This window comes from Notolabrus celidotus, chromosome 15 (assembly GCF_009762535.1).
Source record: "Notolabrus celidotus isolate fNotCel1 chromosome 15, fNotCel1.pri, whole genome shotgun sequence".
Taxonomy (NCBI): domain Eukaryota; kingdom Metazoa; phylum Chordata; class Actinopteri; order Labriformes; family Labridae; genus Notolabrus; species Notolabrus celidotus.
This window is the reverse complement of record NC_048286.1, coordinates 4444376-4466197: the sequence shown is the minus strand read 5'-3', so window position 1 is coordinate 4466197 and position 21822 is coordinate 4444376. Positions and strand designations below refer to the sequence as shown.

Here is a 21822-nt window from a genome sequence, read left to right as displayed (position 1 = left end):
AAATTCCACCAGATCCGTGTCCAGTCCATCTCTGATCCATCACGACCCGGGATCTGATGGGTTTCTATTCTAGTCAATCTGTTAACTTCCACTGGATCCGCTCTGTTGCGTTCTGGCTGTCTCTCTGATCCGGCAGGTCAGAACCCTCCGGATCAGATACACAATACTTCTATTTCTGCCGGATGCCGGAGCACGACGCATCAATCTCAACAGAGCAGATGGACCGGGACAGGAAGTCAGGAATAAAAGAAAAATTGTTTTTCACTTAACTACAACAACAAACCGTCATGATGAGCGGAGCCAGGCCTGGAGTCAACAGGTCAGAGGTTTTCAGAGGACCAGAAAGACAACATGGATGAGGAGAGGAGGAGGAGAATCCTTGATTCAGTAATTAACGGGTGAAAACCTCGGTCACATGAATCCAGCTGCATCGGTCCTGCATTATGAGTACAGCAAACAGCACACCAGGGTGAGTCAGATAGATTTGTTTGTTGAAATGAACCGAGTTATGTCCCCGGAGGAATTTATGAAAAAACTTGACATGAAGGTCTAGATTTGACCTTCCACTCTCTTTTGTATCTTAGGTAAAGGATAATGGTTAGCAGGTTGTTATGGGAAAAGAATCCCGATAGTGTGAGACAAGACCCCAATGCGAAGTGATGGATTCTCATTTGCCTGTTGTGGTGGATTGAACATGAAACTGTCCTCATTCAGCTCTCCTTCTTCTCTGAGCTCTGCGGTTCACACACCTTTAAAAAGAAACTAATGTCACAACTTTGAACCCTGCTGCTATCATCACCACCGCTCATGGTTTAACTTTCTTTGTAGAGATCGCTAACCTAAAGTTTCTCTCACCTTCTCCGCTCCTTCATCATATTGATGGACAGGACCCATATGTAAACGTCCGTAGCCTGCTGATTTAACATGCTAACCGAAACTAACGTTTTAGCTACATTGCTTAACAATATGATGCTAACGGAAGCTAATGGTTTTACCTTATGGTCTATGGTGTCAACAAGCAGAAGCTAAATGTGTCTGAACTCTTTTCCGTGGATTGATTTGACATGACGTGTGATCAGTTTGTCTCTGGCGTTGCTCATGTTGGTGAAAGGTAATAACCAGTGTAAGGGGTTGTCAAGGGGTTTGGACCAATCAGAATCAAGCTTCTTACACAACCCGAAGATCAGTAAGAAAGCCTGGTAGTAACAATAATATAATAATAAAAAAATATTTATAGAGCGCTTTCAATCAAAGTGCTCAAACAAATACAAAGACACAGCACACCATAAGAAACATCAGCAGTAGACTATAGTAAACAGGGGGGATTCAGCTTTGCTTTAAATACATCATCCAAACATGCTAACCTAATCTTGACAGGGAGACTGTTCCATAGAGTGGGAAAGGCCCGATCACCAATAGTCTTTTTTCTGACCTTAGGGACACTTAAAAGGCCAGTCCCCTGAGAGCAAAGTGCCTGAGCAGGCACATATGGATCCAGCAGGTCAGTGAGATAAGAGGGTGCAGAGCCATTTACAATTTTAAAAGTCAACACTTTAAAATCTGCTCTGGTATGAACATCCTCATCTAGCTCTCTCCTACATCACTGACCTTCTGCAGCCATACAATCACTCCCGCAACCTCCGCTCCACCAATGCCAACCTCCTCACCCCTCCACATAACCCAAGCACCGAACCTGGGGGGACAGGGCCTTCTCTGTCCCCACCCTCTGGAACTCTCTCCCCCAACACCTCAGACTCTCTCCCTCACTCTCCAACTTCAAATCCGGATTCAAAACCCACCTATTTACAAAAGCTTTCAATGTATAATTGATTTTAAACAATGTCTCTGTGTTTTTATTTATCTACTCTTATTGCATATCTATTGTTTAATTTATTTTGTGTAAAGTGTCATATTTGCAAATTGATGAGGAAAAAGGTTGCTCTTGTTTGGACTTCTGAGTATACTAACAACTGCAGCTCGTCCACAGATTCATAAGTCTTATGGTTGTATGAATTAATAAAGCAAAGTGTTGTCCTCTATTAATCCATAAACCCTACTTCAATAAACAGTGTATTTATGAGACTTAATTATTCCATGTACAGATTTATTAGCCTGTGAATTACATTGTTTGGATTAATAGTCTGTTTTATTGCACGGGTTTATAAGCCATAGGATTGCTCCTCCAGTTTCTTTATTGCCTGATATTCAGAGGTGTAAAATATCTACTCACAGCACTTTCAATTGAAAGGTTTCTGCATTCATTGCCAGCAGCGTTTCTCATTGCTCGTGGTACTGCCTGGTTTGGAAAGATAATCAGCAGTATATCGGCGCTGCTTTTGCATCCATGTTGACGAGTGTGTTGAGATGTTTCCATTCTGCAGTCTGGTACTATATTTACTTAGATGTAATTAGGCTGCTCCTGACACATTGTTTGGCTTCAGCTTCACAAATCCTCCATGTGATTGCAGAAATGAAATAGTCACATTGGATGCTTACTATTATTGCCGGGCGAAAACCAGCACAAGCCCCCTGAGATTGTTTTCCTTGCAGTGAAATTTGGTTTCCAATCAGTATGTGGTTTTGGTCCCCTGTGCAGGAGGCACTGCTAGCAGGTAAGAGAGGAAATAAAAACAAATTGGATTCAAGAGAGGCTGAGGAATGTTTGTATTTCTGACCTAATTAAGTCTAAAGTTGAACATTTCAGAACATTGCATGTTTCTGTTTATAAGCTGCCACTAGATTACTAAGTGCAACGTATAAAGAGGAGCAGGAGTGCAGGAATAAGAGCTCCATATTTAATGCTAGATCATAGACTATATAATTAATGGACGTAGTATCTGTGACGTCACCCATCTGTTTCTGAAGTGCTGTTTTGAGGCTTGTCGGCGGCGGCAGCCATATTGCTGCTGTCGAGCGATTGTGACGTAAAGAGGCGGGCTTTGAACCTCCTAACCAACAGCTACAGTGTTTCCGCCTGTCAATCAAGTCAGCTGTGCCTCTTGTAATGGAAAACTCGTAATTTCATTATGTTTGAAATTGCCACGTTATGAAAAAAATCACCCCCTGTACAGTGTGTGCCGATCGGGAAATGAGCTATCCAGACTACACTTGTTTTTTGTACCAGGCTGTAAACATGTTTATTTCTGCTGTTAAGATTGTCTTTTTTGAATTGGTGTGTATGTGGTTTCCGGAGTACTTCTGGGGTGATTTTGGCGCCCCATGTGGACAAAGTGAACCTCGATCAACGATCACCTCTCTCACTACTGAGAGAATTGGGAGTGCGTGCACAGAATTTGAGAAAGACAGTATGGAAATGTCAGACGAAGTAGATAAAACTGGTCAGTGGATCTGGATGAGGAAAAATAATATCAGTTGGGGCCAAAATAGAATGAAGGAATTATTCAGGATGGGGGAGCAAAGCTGAATGCTCTCTTACCTAATTCTATCCGAACATGGGGAACACATATTTGTAAGATGTCACAGGAGCACAATGTACAGTTGCTTTTTGATCTTTGTAGATACACATACAAATAAGTTGGGACCAAGCTAAGAAGGGATTTATAAATCAGACGTGGCCAATGTGTAAACCTGTGTACACTCTGAGACTGCCAGCCAGCTTTGATGTAAGATATGATGGGCAGCGGGAGTTGGCATGGAGGGGAGTACACTGGATAACCCCAGTGATTTGCTGGCTCTTTCTCTCCATCTGTTCTTTCTATCTCAGGCTTTGGGGGACATCAGGAGCCATGGGGTAGGTACTAAACTTATTAGTAGAGGGCGTAGTGGGGTGGGTTTTTTCAATGAGCTCTCATCCTTCTTTCAGCACAAGTACCTTGTGTTTAACTCAAACTATTATCTCATTGCTTATCTTCCCCTGTACATGTGTGAGTAGTGTTTTCTGACTAAAAGTCTTGTTTTTTAACTTTTACTGCTGCAGATACACCACTCACTGTGAATATTTGCTGTCAATCACCTCGTCTGACACCTACCCCTTTGAAGCAGATGCAGGCATGAAATATTACAAAATATAAATGAATATTTTTTTTGCTTTTGGTCCTGTTTGTTTTTGGAGGTCATATAGAGGTCTCACATTTAATTTCAGACTGTTTTTTAACCAGCTTAAAATTCCTCACAGGAGCATTCAATTGAGTTTACTTTCATTAAAGCAGCTATATGAAACTTTTCATTTTGTGTCAACTTTGGCGTCCCCTGTGGACATGTTTTGCCAACTTGCGCTGGTTTGTGTATTAAAAACTTGAAACAATCTCAGAACCAATCTGCAATTGACTGATGATGGGACGATGGCTAACTTTTTTGGGGTACTAGCTAGCGATTAGCCATAAACCACACCCAGCCAAGACTTTGTTTTCTGTATTGTTCACAGTCCATGGTAGAAATTGAGAAGCGACCATGTGTTCAAATCAAAGCTGTTTTTTCTTGGTTCATGACACAATAATCTGTTTTTGCTGAGTCTCAGCTTCTCTGTAAATAAGACGTTACACAGAGGTTTCCATCTAGTTTACTTTAGCTGTATGAACCTAAAAATTACACAAATCTTTTTGTAATTGATTGGTATTAAGGCTGCTTCAAATAACATGGTGATGCAGATCTGTAAAGAGTAAACATGCATGCTCTGTCAGGTCTGTCTTCAAGAGGAGAAGGGAGAAACCTTTACAATGTTTGTCTGCTGAATGGAGGCTACATCAGTCATTGCTGATGCATTCAAGGAAGGTGGGAAATCTCATTTGGCTTCTTAACAACAGATTTGTCACTGAAGCAGAATTTTTTGCTCTCGCATGCATTATGTGTTTAGATAAATAAATGGGGATGGGTGCGGGGATGTCATAATGGCCTGTTTTTGCTGTCTAAACAGACTGTTGACGTGTGATTGGTTCGATACTTCTCGGCTACAACGTCCCTCATGTAGAGTAAAGATTACTCAATGCAAAACACACCTAAGGGTTAAAGCAGTGTCCACAGTTCCACAGGTGTTTACTCATAAAGCAAAAAAGTAAGGAAAATGACTTTAATGACCCTGATGAAAAGGATCAAAAACATCCAACGTGTCACAAACCATCCTGAGGAGAACTTCAATGTGTGTACCAAACTCCCTAGCGATCTGTTTCATACTGGTAATCCATTGCAGCAGTTATTGAGATATTTCATCCCGTGCCCGAGCTTCGATCCAACAATATTACCCCTCCTCCAGCACTGCCGCTGGTGTTGCTAAAATTGGAAGCTTAAATGATGATTAAAAAGTAATCATCAGTTACAGCCTGGCTGAACTCTTTGATCATTAATTAGATCCGGTGTGTTTTATTGCATAATAACCTGCTTTCATGTCAGGCCTCCACTCCCCTTCCCTCCTCTCTCCTCCTCTCCTCCTCTCTCAGGCTGTACTGATGGATATTTGGCTGTAACTCTCTCTGCTCCTGAATCTTCTTCTGCTAACTCCTCAGATGTTCATGTAAATCTCTCTTTCTACCCTTCTGGGCCTGCAGGTCGAGGTTATTTGAATTTTAAGCCACACGCTTTGCCTTTGATGCTCTGTTTGATCTCTGTTTCAGTAATTGTTTTTCCAGTTCACCCTCTTACTGTATGCCTCAGTGCAGAGTGTGATCTCCTGTTCAAAGGTTGTGTGAGGTGAAACTCTCACTGATCTTAAAGCCTCTGGAAACGTAAATGGAATATATAGAATTCAAATAGAATATCAAAATGTAAGGTGTAATCAAGCTTTAACCAATATATGAGTGAAAATAAACATCCACAACTCTGAAAAAACTCTGTTAAAAAGCAGCTTATTTTACAGGTCTGAGCATTTCTCAGGACTGTGTGGGCGTGGCCTAACTCTTTGATTGACAGGTCAAGAGAGAGTTCACAGCCTGCATGTTTGAGCCGTCTGACTCTGAATCTAAAGACATCAAAACTCCAGAATCTGAAAATGATTCATTTACAATGGTCTCTGAGTGCTGAGTCACAGAATACTTCAGAATCAGGACTTCTATCATTTATTAGTTTTATCACTCCGTAGTCTCTGGGGCATCAGGACCATGAGACGCCCGGAGCAGAGGAGGCTGAAGTGTAGTATGTGCACGCAGAAGAGCTTGGCTCCGAGTGTCAGACGGAAAGTTAGTGAACTGGTCCTGAGGGAAAGTTAGTGAACCGGTCCTGGGGAATGTTAAAGAACCGGTCCTGAGGAAAGTTAGTGAACCGATCCTGGGGAAAGTTAGTAAACCGGTCCCGGGGAAAGTTAGTGAACCGGTCCTGGGGAAAGTTAAAGAACCGGTCCTGAGGAAAGTTAGTGAACCGGTCCTGGGGAAAGTCAGTGAACCGGTCCTGGGGAAAGTCAGTGAACCGGTCCTGGGGAAAGTTAAAGAACCGGTCCTGAGGAAAGTTAGTGAACCGATCCTGGGGAAAGTTAGTGAACCGGTCCCGGGGAAAGTTAGTGAACCGGTCCTGAGGAAAGTTAGTGAACTGGTCCTGAGGAAAGTTAGTGAACCGGTCCCGGGGAATGTTAGTGAACCGGTCCTGAGGAAAGTTAGTGAACTGGTCCTGAGGAAAGTTAGTGAACCGGTCCTGGGGAAAGTTAGTGAACCAGTCCTGAGGAAAGTTAGTGAACCGGTCCTGGGGAAAGTTAGTGAACTGGTCCTGAGGAAAGTTAGTGAACAGGTCCTGGGGAAAGTCAGTGAACCGGTCCTGGGGAAAGTCAGTGAACCGGTCCTGGGGAAAGTTAAAGAACCGGTCCTGAGGAAAGTTAGTGAACCGATCCTGGGGAAAGTTAGTGAACCGGTCCCGGGGAAAGTTAGTGAACCGGTCCTGAGGAAAGTTAGTGAACTGGTCCTGAGGAAAGTTAGTGAACCGGTCCCGGGGAAAGTTAGTGAACTGGTCCTGAGGAAAGTTAGTGAACTGGTCCTGAGGAAAGTTAGTGAACCGGTCCTGGGGAAAGTTAGTGAACCAGTCCTGAGGAAAGTTAGTGAACCGGTCCTGGGGAAAGTTAGTGAACTGGTCCTGAGGAAAGTTAGTGAACAGGTCCTGAGGAAAGTTAGTGAACCGGTCCTGGGGAAAGTTAGTGAACCGGTCCTGAGGAAAGTTAGTGAACCGGTCCTGGGGAAAGTCAGTGAACTGGTCCTGAGGAAAGTTAGTGAACCGGTCCTGGGGAAAGTTAGTGAACCGGTCCTGGGGAAAGTTAAAGAACCAGTCCTGAGGAAAGTTAGTGAACCGGTCCTGAGGTAAATGAACAGAGCATATGCCGGACTGCTTTAGCAACTCAGACGCGGGTCAACTCAAATGCGGCCCAAAGTTTCCCCAAATCCACCGCAGTTAGGGAAATAGAAGAATGACAACAAGCTGTTATCTTCAGCGGTGGATGTGCAGACAGAGACACACGAGCACAGCGGTGCAAAGAGCAGAGAGACAGCTCTACAGACAGATTACAGGCAGTAAGTGATTAGCAACTAGCTAACAGCTAAGACAACACTGAGGGGAGCTGGCTGAGACGTCAGGAGATGGTCTGAGCAGGAGCAGAGTAGTTTTGTTGAACATGTGTGCACATGACTCAGTGTTTCATTTCTGATTGGTTAGATATTTATTTGGTCATCAATATCCAAGTTAACCCCGCCTTCTTTATTCTAGCATCAGAACAGTATCAAAAACCTGACTGATAATATTTCAAAAATTGATTAAAGTTCAGTTCCAATATTTTAAATATCTATTATAGGATGTAAATGTGACTATAAGTATCATAGGTAGAACGTGTTTGTTGATTTGGGTTACCAGAGGCTTCAAACTCTTTTGGTCAGAGGTGAAGTTTATCTCCTACTGATCCTACCTGATCCTAAGTGATAGCTGTAAAAATGTCTCTAATTGTTGAGAGGACTACTGGATGAAACCGTCACAGGCCAGGCCGAGTTCCTAGATTTATTGTTTGTTAAGCTGTTCAAAGTTTGCAGGCTCTGAAAGTTTCAATCTCCATGGCTCTCTACAGATTCGAAGTGTCTCATCTTTCTGTGTGTGCAGGGATTTCAACCATCTTTTTGAAGGTGTCCTTGAGTTCTGAAAAAGCTCCTGAAATCTAATATATCATAATTATCAGATAAAAGCACTAATGAAGTAAACAACACTGTAGCAAAATAAGGAGGGCTATTTTCAGAGGGTTCTTCTTTTATCTGAAGTGATGATGATTTTATTTATACTGCGCTGTTAAAAACAAAGGCTTTAACAGACAAACCAACAACATGAATTAAGACCAAAGATGAAGGATGAGCCAAACAAGTAAAAAAACACAAACAATAAAAAGGAGGTAAAAGCAGTAAAGAGAGATTACATAATAAAAAGAGGGGTAGAAACAGGAACAGAGATACAAGTAATAGTAAAACAATAACAGGATATTATTATAGTTTGTAGCATACCGATAGTTTTAAACAGGACAATAGATGGGGGCAAAGGTTGTGAAGAGGTTTTTACTACAAAAAGGCAGGTGATTATTGGCAGCTGTAATCTTGATGGAGTTGGGGTGACTCAGAGACTCAATGGAGCTGGCAGGGAAGACATGTTGACTGAGGGGAATGTGGTACAGGTAACACTGAGTGACTTGAGACAGATTTGTGATACAGTTCAGATGATCAGAGGCTGTGGAAATTTGAGACACAGGACAATCCATGTATAAACACAAGTAATGCAACATGAGAAAAATACAAAGATGGAGTGGACTCTATAACTGGAAGAAAGAAAAATCCAGAGCTCAAGGCCCTGCCTCGTGTGTGTGGATACCTTTTGAAACATAGTCTTTTTCTCCACATTACGTCCACACAGCTTTTAATTTCAGTGGAAACAGAGATTTTGGGAAACGCCTTACAATGGGACAGAGTTTTAACGACTCTTGCGCTTGTGTCAACAACAAAAACAAACGTTTTAGGAACTGTTGACATCATCATTATCTCAACTTGCACATGGGAATTGTTTTTTTTTATGTCTGTTCCGTATGAAGTTTAATTGCTAGTTTACGAGAAAACCTAGCTGTTCTTCATCCTTATACTACGACGTGAGTCAATTCAAGTCAAACTTTATTTATAGAGCACATTTAAAACAACCTCAGTTGACCAAAGTGCTGTACAGATATTAAAATACAATATAATCGTACACAATATAACAATAAATAAAAACAATAAAATAATAGTAAGAGCTCAATTTAGGAAGTAAAAGAGTAAAAAAGTAAAAAAGTAAAAAAGCAGTGAGGCCGAATAAATATATCAAATTCACATACTGTTTAATTTGGCACTCCGTACAAGAGGTGTTTTTTTTGCTTGCTCAAGGAGACACTCAATATGCATGCATGGACGTTATCTGCAACGTCGCCCATCTGTCTCTTAAGCCCTATTTTGAAGCGGATCGTTGGCGGTTGCAATGTTGGAAATGCTGAACACAACCTAACTTTGTCCAATCTAGTGTGAGGTAAAGAGGCTGGCTTTAAGCCTCCTCATCAATCAAGTCAGTCATGTCCTTAAAGCTGGGGTTGGTAATCAGATTTAGATAAACTTTTTGTTATACTGGTTAAAAGGATCTTTATGTCCTGATGGCATTCAATACATAATGTGTTCTTAAAAAAGAACCAAAAAAAGCTGCTATCTACAGCCGGAGTAAACCTGGGAAAACACTAACCAATCACCGTTTTTTGGGTGCCAAAATTTTAAACCATCCAAATCCTGCCCGCCTCCTGCGCGTACATTTCCCCGGCGTGCACTCCTCGTCCCCGTCTCCTGCCTCTGCTTCCCCTGACTCTATTTCCTGCTCCTCTCGCTCCACCTCAGGCCTGTCCTCTCTGACCTGATAAAGTGCTTTGCTCAGGACTGTAGTCCGGATCAGAGTCTGAAAAGCTCTCACCACGGGGGCTCTGACAAGCAGAAGAATTAATGACATTCAGTAAGTCCTACAGAAATGTAGATGTACTGTAGCGTCCGTCCAGACGCTGTAGTGATGACGAGCCGATTCGTGAACACGTTGATCTTTAATAACCGGTCACTGTCGGCCGTGATCACGCCAACCAACAAAACAACAATCAATGTTTGAATGAATGAAGAACTTCTCCTCTTGTCTCTCCTCTCTCCAGCTCACACACTCTACACCTCTCCTGATGCCTTCACTGACCGTCAACACTGTAGGAATTAAGAAAATCTACACTGAACACGTTTAACAAACAGTAGAGCTGTTACAGTATTATATATCTGTTATAACTTTTATGACGTCATTTCGGAGGAGCTCCGAGGGGAGGGGCGGAGGGGTTAGACGGAGTCCTGAGGAAATGCTACATTCAAATTCATGCTAGTTTTCCAAGACTGCCAACCCCAGCTTTAAATGGGCAAAACGCGGAATCTTAATATCTTCTTAACTATTGCATTATAAAAAAATTCATCCCGTACAGTGTGTGCCAATAGAGAAATTAGTTATCCAGACCTAAACTGTTTTTTGAACCAGGCTGTAAACATGTTTATTCCTGCTGTAAAGATCATCTTCTTTGAATGGGTGTGTATGTGGTTTCCTGTGTTTCTGCAGCCAGCCTCTAGTGGACGCTCAATGAACTGCAGTTTTTAACGCTTCTGAATAGGCTTCATATTTTAAGACCAGAGGTTGCTGCTTGGTTTAAATGTGACATTCTGATCACCATAGCTTAATGGCCTGGCATGACGTAAGCATTTTTTAACCCTGTCTTGGGGACAGAGAAATGATCAAAAACACGTCTAGTGTGCACAGGAAGAAACGTCTCTTAAATATCTGTATTCGTGTGGACATGGTCTCAGTGTGGCATCTAATCAAGAACAGGTGAGGATCAGGTGAGTGTGGAGAGACCAGCCTCTTAAAAGAAGCAAAAAACACAGCAGCACTGTAGGTAAACACAGAGATATCTAACAGTATAGTAAACTACATATTGAGATCATGACAGATATAAAAACAATCAAGAGTTACAGAGGAGATAAAATCTGATGAAAGCAATAAAGTAAATAAAGCAATAAAAATGATTAAAGCCATAAAAAGGACAATATAGCAGTCAGATATGACGCAAAGTGAAGGGATGATAAAGTGCATGAATGAGTATACTACCCCATAAGTTTTATCCCCTCCTTTTTGACCCTCAAACAAATGCAATTTGCAGCAACAGTGTGACCTATGGGTGTGATTAATATGCAAGAGTTTAAAAACAAACATAAGTCAGTAATCAATTCCAGATAAATCAATCCTTTAATTGTTTCATTTGGCCATTTTTCAGCTCTCAAATTGTCATAAAGTGTGTACATCTGTGACATTGCAAGTTCCAAATGTGGTATAAATCTTTAGTTTCCATTCATTTCATCACTTTCTAACTCTATCCATCTCTATCTCGTATCAGAGCAAAGTGTTGGGCCCGACAGAGCTCAATGTTTGGTGTGAAAAGATTCTACTGTTGAATGCTGGGAGGTTGTCAGCTGGCGTATGTGAACTCTGAGGACAGAGACAACTAGGACTGTGATCTTTGCCCAAATATGGGGTTTGAAATCCTGCTGCATAAAATAAGTTTTTAAAAAAGGTAAAAAGTTGTGAGTCACATTTGACCAGACACAGAGACCGACAGGAATTCAGCGAGGCAGCCAGCTCCACAGTTAGCCAGTCACCAGCAAGGAAACTGCTGCATAGATAAACCTTAAGACAAGTGATGAAAGTCATGTCCCTGGTTTTGTTTTCCACCTGCAGCGTGTTGCCTCGGAGCTGTTCCGTAGTTGTGGCATTTCCTGAGAGGAGTGTTGACAGTTTGGAGCTTGTGTTGGGGGCAGAGGCGACATGTGGATGTGCTGCAGCTGACAGGAGGAGGAGTAATGGAAAACAAGAGAGAAAGAAAACGTCCCAAACTTAATCACACAATGAGAAAGACTAAGACAGAGAGGAGAGATAAAGTAATATTTATTCCGGAGACACTCGCTTTGATTCCTTCGTGCTTTGATATTAACTGCGTGTGACATGAGATACAGAAAAATGCAATGCACTTTTTCTGTGTTGTCAGGAGGCACAGCATCCAGGCAGAAGGGCTTTCGAGGGTGTATTCGCTCCCTGCAGCTGAACGGCCACACCCTGGACCTGGAGGAGAGGGCAAAGATCACACCCGGGGTTCGAGCCGGCTGCCCGGGTCACTGCAGCAGCTACGGCTCGCTCTGCCAGAACCAAGGCCGCTGTGTCGAGAGAGACAACGGATTCCACTGTGACTGCAGCCTGTCAGCATACACTGGAGTATTCTGCCATACAGGTACACACACACACACACACACACACACACACACACACACACACACACACACACACACACACACACACACACACACACACACACAGTCAGATCGTTGTAATCCAAATATTGATCCAAAAAGCCTCTGAACTTGGTTGAAGTTGAAGAATATTAACCCTAGGCCCCTCTCCCTATGGTATCATCTACCAGTCAGGGTCTGGGAGGCAGACACCCTCTCTTTTCTCTCGTCTTTTAGGAGTAGGCTTCACATTTTTATAGTTGATAAAGCTTATAGTTAGAGCTGGCACAGGCTTTGACCAGCTCTAATTCTGCTGTAGGCTTAGACTGACACACTGGGATCCCTTCTCTCTCCTCTCTCTAACTGTCTTTTAATTTAACTCTCCCTGTCCTATTAAAGTTACTAACCATAGACCTTTCCTCTGAGTCGCTGCTGTAGACGTCCTGCTGCTGTGGACGTTCCAGACTCCAGCTGCTACAACTATTTCTCTCTTCATCTCCCTCTATCCCTCTCTCCAACACGGTCTCAGCAGGTGTGTGTCTAACATGAGTCTGGTCCTGCTGGAGGTTTCTGCCTGTTAAAGGAAGTTTGTCCTTGCCACTGTAACTTGCTAAATGCTGCAAAGTGCTCTGCTCATGGTGGATTAAAATGAGATCAGACTGAGTCCTGTCTGCAAGATGGGACTGGATCTTATCCTGTCTTGATGTTGGGGGGTAAACCTGCTCTGTTGTGAAGAGTCTTCAGATAACCATTGTTGGGATTTGGGGCTATTTAAATAAAGATTGATTGATTGAAGCTTCTTAACAAACAAACTTCTCAACAAACAAACTTTCATGGAGATGAAAGGGACGGTTATTTTAAGCCAAAAGACTATTCGATAATCATTGGCATCTATTTGAGACCATTATTCAAATAAGAACCCCCCCACACACACACACAAACACAGTGTGAGATTGGGAGATGGGAGAAAATCACTGTGATTGTCGTTAATGTTTTCTTCTTCTTTTTGCTATTCATTGCAGTCAGCATTCTTCTTCTTTTGCTATTTAATGCGGTTAGCTAACAGCTTTAAGACGCTCCATAGCCACCGTCTAGTGGGAGTACTGTTTTACAACCAGGCACCGGTGAAAACAATGAAAAATTTTACTTTTAAAATGAGAAAATATTCAAAGTAACTCTTCGATTTTCACTAAGTGAAGGAGTATTTGAATATTTGAAAATAATTTCCCATCCCTATTTATAATAGAACAGAGAGTACGGTCTAGACCTGCTCTTTTTGGAAAGAGTTTTCAAATGACTTATGTTGTGAATTGGCGTTGTACAAATAAAGATTGATTGATAACCCTTTAACTGAAAGATTTCTTCAGTTCAGAATTGACTTGTTGATGGAGTTAGAAATATAAGCCTCTTTAGGTCATGGGCATGAAACAAAGTTTGCACAGTGGTTATAAACCTGAAGCAGTTGCAAAAGTTTATCTTCAACCCAAATGACGCTGATCCACCAACCTGTCAGAGTCCTCTCCAGCCACTTTAAAGACGCAGCTCATACTGATACTTCCTGCCTCCTTTCTTTACTTTAACTGTTCCAAGGTTAAGCTGCTATGATGCTTTGTGTGAGCTTTGCTGCCTTTAGCAGGAGGAGACACTGTCTGAGCAGAGTCTTTCACTTTGCTGGATGAACCCTGAATGTCTAGGTTTCCACTGACATAACGTCTACTCAGTCAATTAATGCACACAGGCAGTTATTTCCATGGTACTGTAACATGACATATTCTCACACTGAACTCCATAGACCTCAATTAATGGAAATGCAAGCGAAAGAGGCCGACACTCAGCTCAGGGCGCGTGTGTGTGGGTGTTTTTCTGCTGCTGTTAAAAGGTTAAGAGTCTGCATCTTTCCAGTGAACCTTTTACTGCACTTAACTCTCATCAAGAAGTACTTAGCTACCATGGGACATCAAAGGATTCATGCAAATAGCGCCTGTTTGATGTGCTGAAGTCAATGTAAGTCTTGCGTTTGATGTTTAATTCACTGCACTAATAATGCATCATCACGTTGAACTCTGAGTCTGAGTTCAGGAACTTAAGTGAGTGGAGCGCTTTTTACAAGTACTTTATTTGCCCTCTTCTGAACCGCTGCTGGTGTCTCCTCTCTCATCTGCAGCTACGTCAGCCGGCCAAGGCACTGAAAGGGAATCACTTTGATGCTTTTGTGAATTTATAATTTTAAAGACCCTTCTCTTGACTAAGTATTAATGTTGTTTTCTCACCGTGCGATGCAGTCACAGCTCTGTAGACGCTCTTTATACTTTATAGATCTAAAAACTCTGAGCCATTCATTCTCATACTGAAACAAAGTAAAGTGTTACTCTACATGTATTAATTCTACCCTGCCAAATAAACAATTATGTTCTTCCTGGATATATTGAACTATTATTCTACTAGAGGGAAACAAAAGAGGCAAAGTGAAATAAATGGTGTTCATGCATAAAAAGTCAATGCTTCCCCCCCTTCAATGAGAATTATCAATAAAACTACAACAAGGTTATAAAATGCTGCAAAAGACTTCTGTCTGCCGAGGCTGTGAATCACAGCAGCAGTGAGAGCATGCAGAGATTCTGTTCTTTAAATAATGCTGAGATGAAGAAATGCAAGAGCTAAGCACAGTTTTGTTAACAGTTTTTTTTATAATCTTTATTCAAACAGCGCCAAATCACAACAAACGTTATCCTCAGACTCTTTCCAAACAGAGCAGGTCTAGACCGTACTCTATGTTCTATTATTAACAAAGACCCAACATCAAGACTGGATCTGATCCAGTCCCATCTTACAGTCAGGACTCAGTCTGATCTCATCTTAATCCACCATGAGCAGAGCACTTTGCAGTATTTAGCAAGTTACAGTGGCAAGGACAAACTTCCTTTAACAGGCAGAAACCTCCAGCAGGACCAGACTCATGTTAGACACACATCTGCTGAGACTGAGTTGGAGAAAGAGATGGAGGGAGATGAACAGCGAGAGAGAGATGATAGTGGTGAGACTGATAGTAGTGGTTGTAGCAGCTGGAGTCTGGCACGTCAACAGCAGCAGGCCTTTTAGGGCAAAGATCCAGAGCAACCTACGAGACAAGGGAGCTCAGGGACTCCAGAAAGGTCTATGGTTAGTAACTTTAATAGGACAGGAAGACTTAAAGTAAGTGATTGGCAGACAGAGAAGAGAGACTGTTTTTGTTTTGTACGTTTTTGTCCTGACAACACATCAAGATATCTAATGCAGGCAGAAACCTCAAGCAGAACCAGACTCACGTTAGACAGACATCTACTTCGACCGAGTTGGGGTTGGAAAGAGGGAAAGAGGAGATGAAGAGAGAGAGATGATAGTGGTGAGATGGAGTGTAGTAGTTGTAGCAGCTGGAGTCTAGCACGTCCACAGCAGCAGAGATCCAGAGGAACCCACGAGACAAGGGAGCTCAGGGACTCCAGGAAGGTCTATGGTTGGTAACTTTAAAGGGACAGGAAGAGTTAAAGTAAGTGATGGAGGGTGGGGCTGAGGGGGGTGAGATAGGATCGAAGTGCGTCAGTGTGCCAGTTCTCTCTGCAGTCTAAGCCTATAGCAGCAGTGGTGTGTCCAGAGGGGTGGCCAAGGGTGACACTGGCACCCCTTGAAATCCAATTGGCCACTCCAGGGGCCACCCCAAAATCCTAAACTATGATTGGCTGTTTGCCTTGTCAGAGGTGGGGTTTCTATTAAAATCTACAATTTGGGATGAGTTAAAAGGCTGACAGTAGATTTCGTTATTAGTGCCCTCAAATGTGACTTTGAAAAAACATCTTTTGTAAGTCCTTAAAGAATTAAGATTAGAAGATTTATGCCAATTTGTCATGTCTTTTTTAAGTCAGAAGGGATATAACGACTGTTTAATACTTTAATGAAAGTAGGTTGTGAAGACAGAAAGGGTAAATGTTATTTATTTGTAAATGCACTGGCCACCTCTGCCTATGTGAGAGCCTCAGTTGGGCCACCCCGGTCAAAAAGTTCTGGAAACGCCCCTGCATAGCAGCATAACTAGACCTAACATCAAGACAGGATAAGATCCAGTCCCATCTTACAGACAGGACTCAGTCTGATCTCATCTTAATCCCCCATGAGCAGAGCACTTTGCAGCATTTAGCAAGTTACAGTGGCAAGGACAAACTTCCTTTAACAGGCAGAAACCTCCAGCAGGACCAGACTCATGTTAGACACACATCTGCTGAGACCGTGTTGGGGTTGGAAAAAGGGATAGAGGGAGATGAAAAGAGAGGGAGAGAGATGATAATGGTAAGACGGATAATAGTAGTTGCAGCTGCTGGAGTCTTGCACGTCCACAGCAGGCCAGAGCAAACCTACGAGACAAGGGAGCTCTATAGATCTAGTGACTGTGGTGTGACAGAAGACAAGCAGATAGGATCCCAGTGTGTCAGTTCTTCCGGCAGTCTAAGCCTACAGCAGCAGAACTTAGAGCTGGCCCAAGCCTAAGCCAGCAGTTGAACTCCTGTTTCCTCCTGTCTGCAGGTCAAAGTGTCCATGAGCAGGGTATTGAACCCCAAATTGCTCCCAAAGGCTTTGCTACAGGTGTGCAAACCTGAGAGCAGGCATAAAGACTGATGATCTGATTGGCATTTCATGGAAGCAATTCTCATCACAACATCTCAAACCTCCGCCCATGATTCAAAAAGTGAACCGGCTTGAATGTGTGTTTTCACTCCAGAGGTATCAGCCAGCTTCAAATCAGGGACCTCGGTCACCTACACCTTCAAGGAGCCTTACGAGTTGAGTAAGAACAGCAGCGCTCTGCCGTCCTCCATCTACTCGGACATGACACTGAGAGGAGAGAACGTCTCTCTGAGCTTCAGGACCAATCAGAGTCCAGCTGTGCTGTTCTACATCAGCTCCTACTACAGAGAGTACCTGGCCCTGCTCATCAACAAGCACGGTGAGGAGGCTTTTATTTTGAAGGGGTCTGTTTGTTGGCAGGTTTTTGTTTAATTTAATGTTGCCTCTTATTTTTCCTGTTCTTTGTTTTTTATTGATTTAATCAAAACAAGTTTATCCACAGTTTGAAGTGTTTCCTTTTCATTCACAATCCTCTCCTCCTTCATGCTTCACCTCTTTGAACTCATCCTTTTTCTCTTGAAGTGAAATATTATTCATGAAAATCTTCTTTTAAGATAATTCTTCTATTCCTTCCTTTTGTACTTTCAATGCCCCCTTTCCTCACCTCTTAGCTGAATACATCATCTTACTGTTCTACCTCTCTCCTCGTCTTTTAAACTATTCTCTCCATTCATCAAACTTTACATAAAACTTCTGTCAAGGCCTTTTATTCTGCTGGTCTTGATTTTCCTCCACCCATTATTTTACTCTCCTAACATCTCCAAGTCTCTCATCTTACCTTTCCTCCCCTCTTTCTTTCATCCTGACATCGACCCCTCCTTGTTTCCTCCTCGTCTTCCTCATCTCCTCCTCTACTCTGAAGCTCTACCAGATCTATCAGGATCTGTCAGATCTCTCCTCTCTCTGATTCGCCCCGTCAGTCTGTACCTCCATTTAATCCGTCCAGCAGGGCCGTCTATTAGCTTTAGTCTCCTGCAGACATAAAGAAGTGTTCACAGGTCCTCTCTCTGAGACCTGAGGAGTGCAGCTGAGGGAATAAGAGTCTGGTGGGTGCTAATGGGTGACAGGTCGGCGTGCTGCTGGAGAAAACAGCTGAAAACTTGCTGATGTGTTTTATCAACTTCAGTGTGAAATAATTACGCTCACTTTTAAGAGAAGCAGGAGGCACTTTAAATCTGAAATCACATTTTCAGCCTCCAGAAGTTTAATAAAATCCGCACTTTGCTGCTAGATTAGCTGCAGATTGACTTGTTCTGGTGTTAATGAGTCAGAGGACAGCGGGGCATTAAGGTTTTCATGCTGACCGAGGAGTCGTCAGGTAAATGCACTCAAACTGATGCGCCCATTAAACTCCTGAGAGCTTTACCTTGTGATGCTTCTTCCTTTCTTCTTCTTCTTCTGCTGCAGAAAAACATCGCCTCAAACCAAACACAGGAACTCCTCGTTAATCACTTACAAGAATACATGTTTTTATAATCAGACAAAAAAGCCACCGGGACAGCTCTCACATTCAATTATTATTCCTTTACCACGCTAATAACAAGAAAAATATAACAATAATCTTTCTGAAATGGTCTTTATTGAAATAATAATGATACTCTGGGGTAAAACGATGGTGGAGAGTTTCCCTCTGAAGGACAAGGTGTCATTAAAAGCCCAAAGACATCACAGGGATTTTAAATATCTCATAATCTTCTGAATATTAATAATATTAATTAGACCTGGAGTTGTTATTGATATAGAATGAATGTCTAATCCTCTTAATATGGAATCATTACTGACTCAGATACTCATCTCCCCGATTCATCAGTGAAGTGAAAAAAACATCTTTTATAGATAAGTAAAGATTAGAGAGGAGACGTGGAGGTTTTGTAAAGAGAGAAAGTTTATGTTTGGAAAACTTTGTGTGTGACTGTGTGTGTGTGTGACTGTGTGTGTGTGTGTGTGTGTGTGTGTGTGTGTGTGTGTGTGTGTGTGTGTGTGTGTGTGTGTGTGTGTGTGTGTGTGTGTGTGTGTGTGACTGGTTGTGTTTCTCTGTGTGTGTGTGAAGATAAGCTGGAGGTGAGATACAAGCTGGACAGCAGCAGAGAGGCTGAGGTGTTGAGGAGCAGAGCAAGGAGCCTGGCCAACGGACAGCTTCACACTGTGAGCATCCGGAGACTGACGGACTCTGTGTCTGTGCAGGTAATCACACACACACACACACACCTACACACACACACACACACACACACACACACACACACACACACACACACACACACACTCACTCACTCACTCACTCACACCATGCTGTTATTATAAACACAACCACAAGAGTAACTGAACGTTCCTAAGCCTGCTTCAAGTCAACAGTTCTGCTGTGGACTGGACTCACTTGAGGGTGAGTTTAATGCATGTTTTGGTCGCAAGGTTGCTTGTGCACAAGTCTTTGCTCTCTTGCTGATTGGTTCCATTTACCAATTAGACAAAACCAAAGAAAAGGATCAAAAATGCAGACTCAAAAGAAAGGTTTAATTAACACTAAATCAAAACTTACTCAATACAAACCTACGGAAAAACACAAGAACACTCAGAACGCAGGAAGATAACACTCGGGTAAGACTGGACAATGAACTGACACATAAAAAAATCAATCAATAAATAAAATAGATAAAAACATCAGCACCTCTAAGTCTGAGGTCATGGTGCTCTGTCGGAAAAGGTGGCTTGCCCTCTCCGGGTCGGAGGAGAGTCTTCACCCCAAGTGGAGGAGTTTAAGTATCTTGGGGTCTTGTTCACGAGTGAGAAGGAGTGCCAGATTGACGGACAGATCGGGGCAGCGTCTGCAGTGATGCAGACCCTGTAGCGGTCTGTCGTGGTGAAGAGAGAGCTGAGCCAGAAGGCAAGGCTCTCAATTTACCGGTCAATCTATGTTCCAACCCTCACCTATGATCACGAGCTGTGGGTAGTGACCGAAAGAAGAAGATTGCAATTACAAGCGGCCGAAATGAGCTTTCTCAACAGGGTGTCTGGGCTCAGCCTTAGAGATAGGGTCAGGACCTCAGACATCCGGGAGAGGCTCAAAGTAGAGCCACTGCTCCTCCGCATCGAGAGGAGCCAGATGAGGTGGTTCGGGCATGTCCGTCTGGGAGGAGGCCACGGGGAAGACCCAGGGCACGCTGGTGAGATTATATATATTAGAAAGCCTCCCAGAAGAGCTGGTGGAAGTGGCTGGGGAAAGGACTGTAAGGGCTTCCCTGCTGAGACTGTTGCCCCACGACTCGGACCCGGATAAGCGTAGGGAGATGGATGGATGAAAAATATACAAATAAAAGCACTACAGGACAATTAAAGGGTTTTTAGGAAGAAGACAACATCACATCAGAGACTGGAAACTAGCTCGCCCCCCATTATATGATCGCTGGATCAGAGAAGTCCTCTGCAACCTTAAGCTGGAAAAACTCAGATTCTCCTTGAAAAACTCCTCTATAACATTTCAAAGAAATATGGAATCCTTTTCTAACATTTGCAAAATCCCTTACTTTAATACCTGATTCTGATGATGAGTAATTCACCTTACTCCCACTCTTTCCACTCTTCTTCTCCAACTGCTGCACCTTCTGCTTGTTTGTAATTTTTTTAATTTAATTTAATTTATTTTCTCTCTGTCTTTTGTTTATTATTTATCTATTGTTTTTCTTTCTTTCTTTCTTTTCCCCTGTTGTGTGACTGTGTGTGTAGTGTGTGTCCACCAGCCTCCGTACAGTCTGGACCTGAACTGGGTGGGTGGGGCGGAGGGGTTAAAGACAATACTGTAATCCTGTGCCTTATTGTTTAAAGCAACTTGACATGTTCAAAACTTAATAATAAAAAAAAAGAGTTTGAAAAAAAAAAGAGAAGATAAAAAAGGGTAGATTAAGAACACTAAGAGTATAGATGAAAAAGGAAATAATAAAACAATAAATGATCAAATAAATAAATTCAAATACATTTTTAAAATGAAAAATAAAAAGCAATTTAAAAGGTGAATTCACGTAAAAGCATGTTGTCACTGATCTCCTGAGGGAGGTCGCTCCAAGGTCGAGGGGCTCTGTTAGAAAAAGCACAATCCAATTTGGATTTGAGCCTCGACTTTGGAACGACCAGAAGGGTCCAAGGCTGTGAGATGGCTCGTATGGTGTCAGCATTTCCACAATGTAGCTCGGGGCAAGACCCAGACGAGCTTTAAAAGTGGTCAGTAAAATGTTTAAATCAGTTCTAGTCTTTTAGAACTGAATCCCTCATCTTTTTAATTCTCAAAGAACACTTAAACATGAACCATAATCAGCAGGTTTTACTTCAATAACAAACCTGTGCATGATATTCTCCATTTGAAACAGTGGAAATCCTTCTTTATCGGAAAACATGCAAAACAAATGTCATTATTACTCCAATTTTCCAGCACAAAGCATCCATCTGTGGCACATGGCTTGCAGAATGTGCTCTCCTAAGATTGCAACAGCCTAAAGGGAGATGTGAGAGTTCATACTGAGAGAGAGAGAAGGTAGGGAATGCAGAGAGAGATGTGAAAGTTGTTAGAAAGTTAGAGAGAAGGAAGGACATTCAGGAAAGGACACAGGCTGGTACTGGACCTATAGGGTGCCACGGTGCAGCTAAAATAACTATCTGTACCACTTCAGAGGTAATGGCTCACCTGCTGTCACTCAGAATAGCACACACTAATGATCTAGAAGAAGTGGATCTCATGTGTGGGTCATTAAATCTGTGGAAGGTAGAGGCAGAGTCCCGTCTTCATGCCGCTGTGTTGTTCCCCTGTGTAATAACAAAGCTGCAGATCTACGGCAGGGCAGCAGGGACAAACTCCACATTAGAAGAGCCTCAGATGAAATATGAAGCCTCTTAATCAGATCTGAATCTA

General features: G+C 42.5%; 1 protein-coding gene across 1 annotated transcript in view; it reads left to right on the top strand.

The window, feature by feature from the left end:
- Positions 1-21822, top strand: part of LOC117826857 (contactin-associated protein-like 4) — a 176865-nt gene that overhangs the window by 137891 nt on the left and 17152 nt on the right. The window contains exons 18-20 of the mRNA XM_034703237.1: positions 12029-12268; positions 17017-17241; positions 18973-19106. Of these exons, the coding sequence (XP_034559128.1) occupies positions 12029-12268; positions 17017-17241; positions 18973-19106 (599 nt within the window). The remainder of the gene's footprint in view (positions 1-12028; positions 12269-17016; positions 17242-18972; positions 19107-21822) is intronic.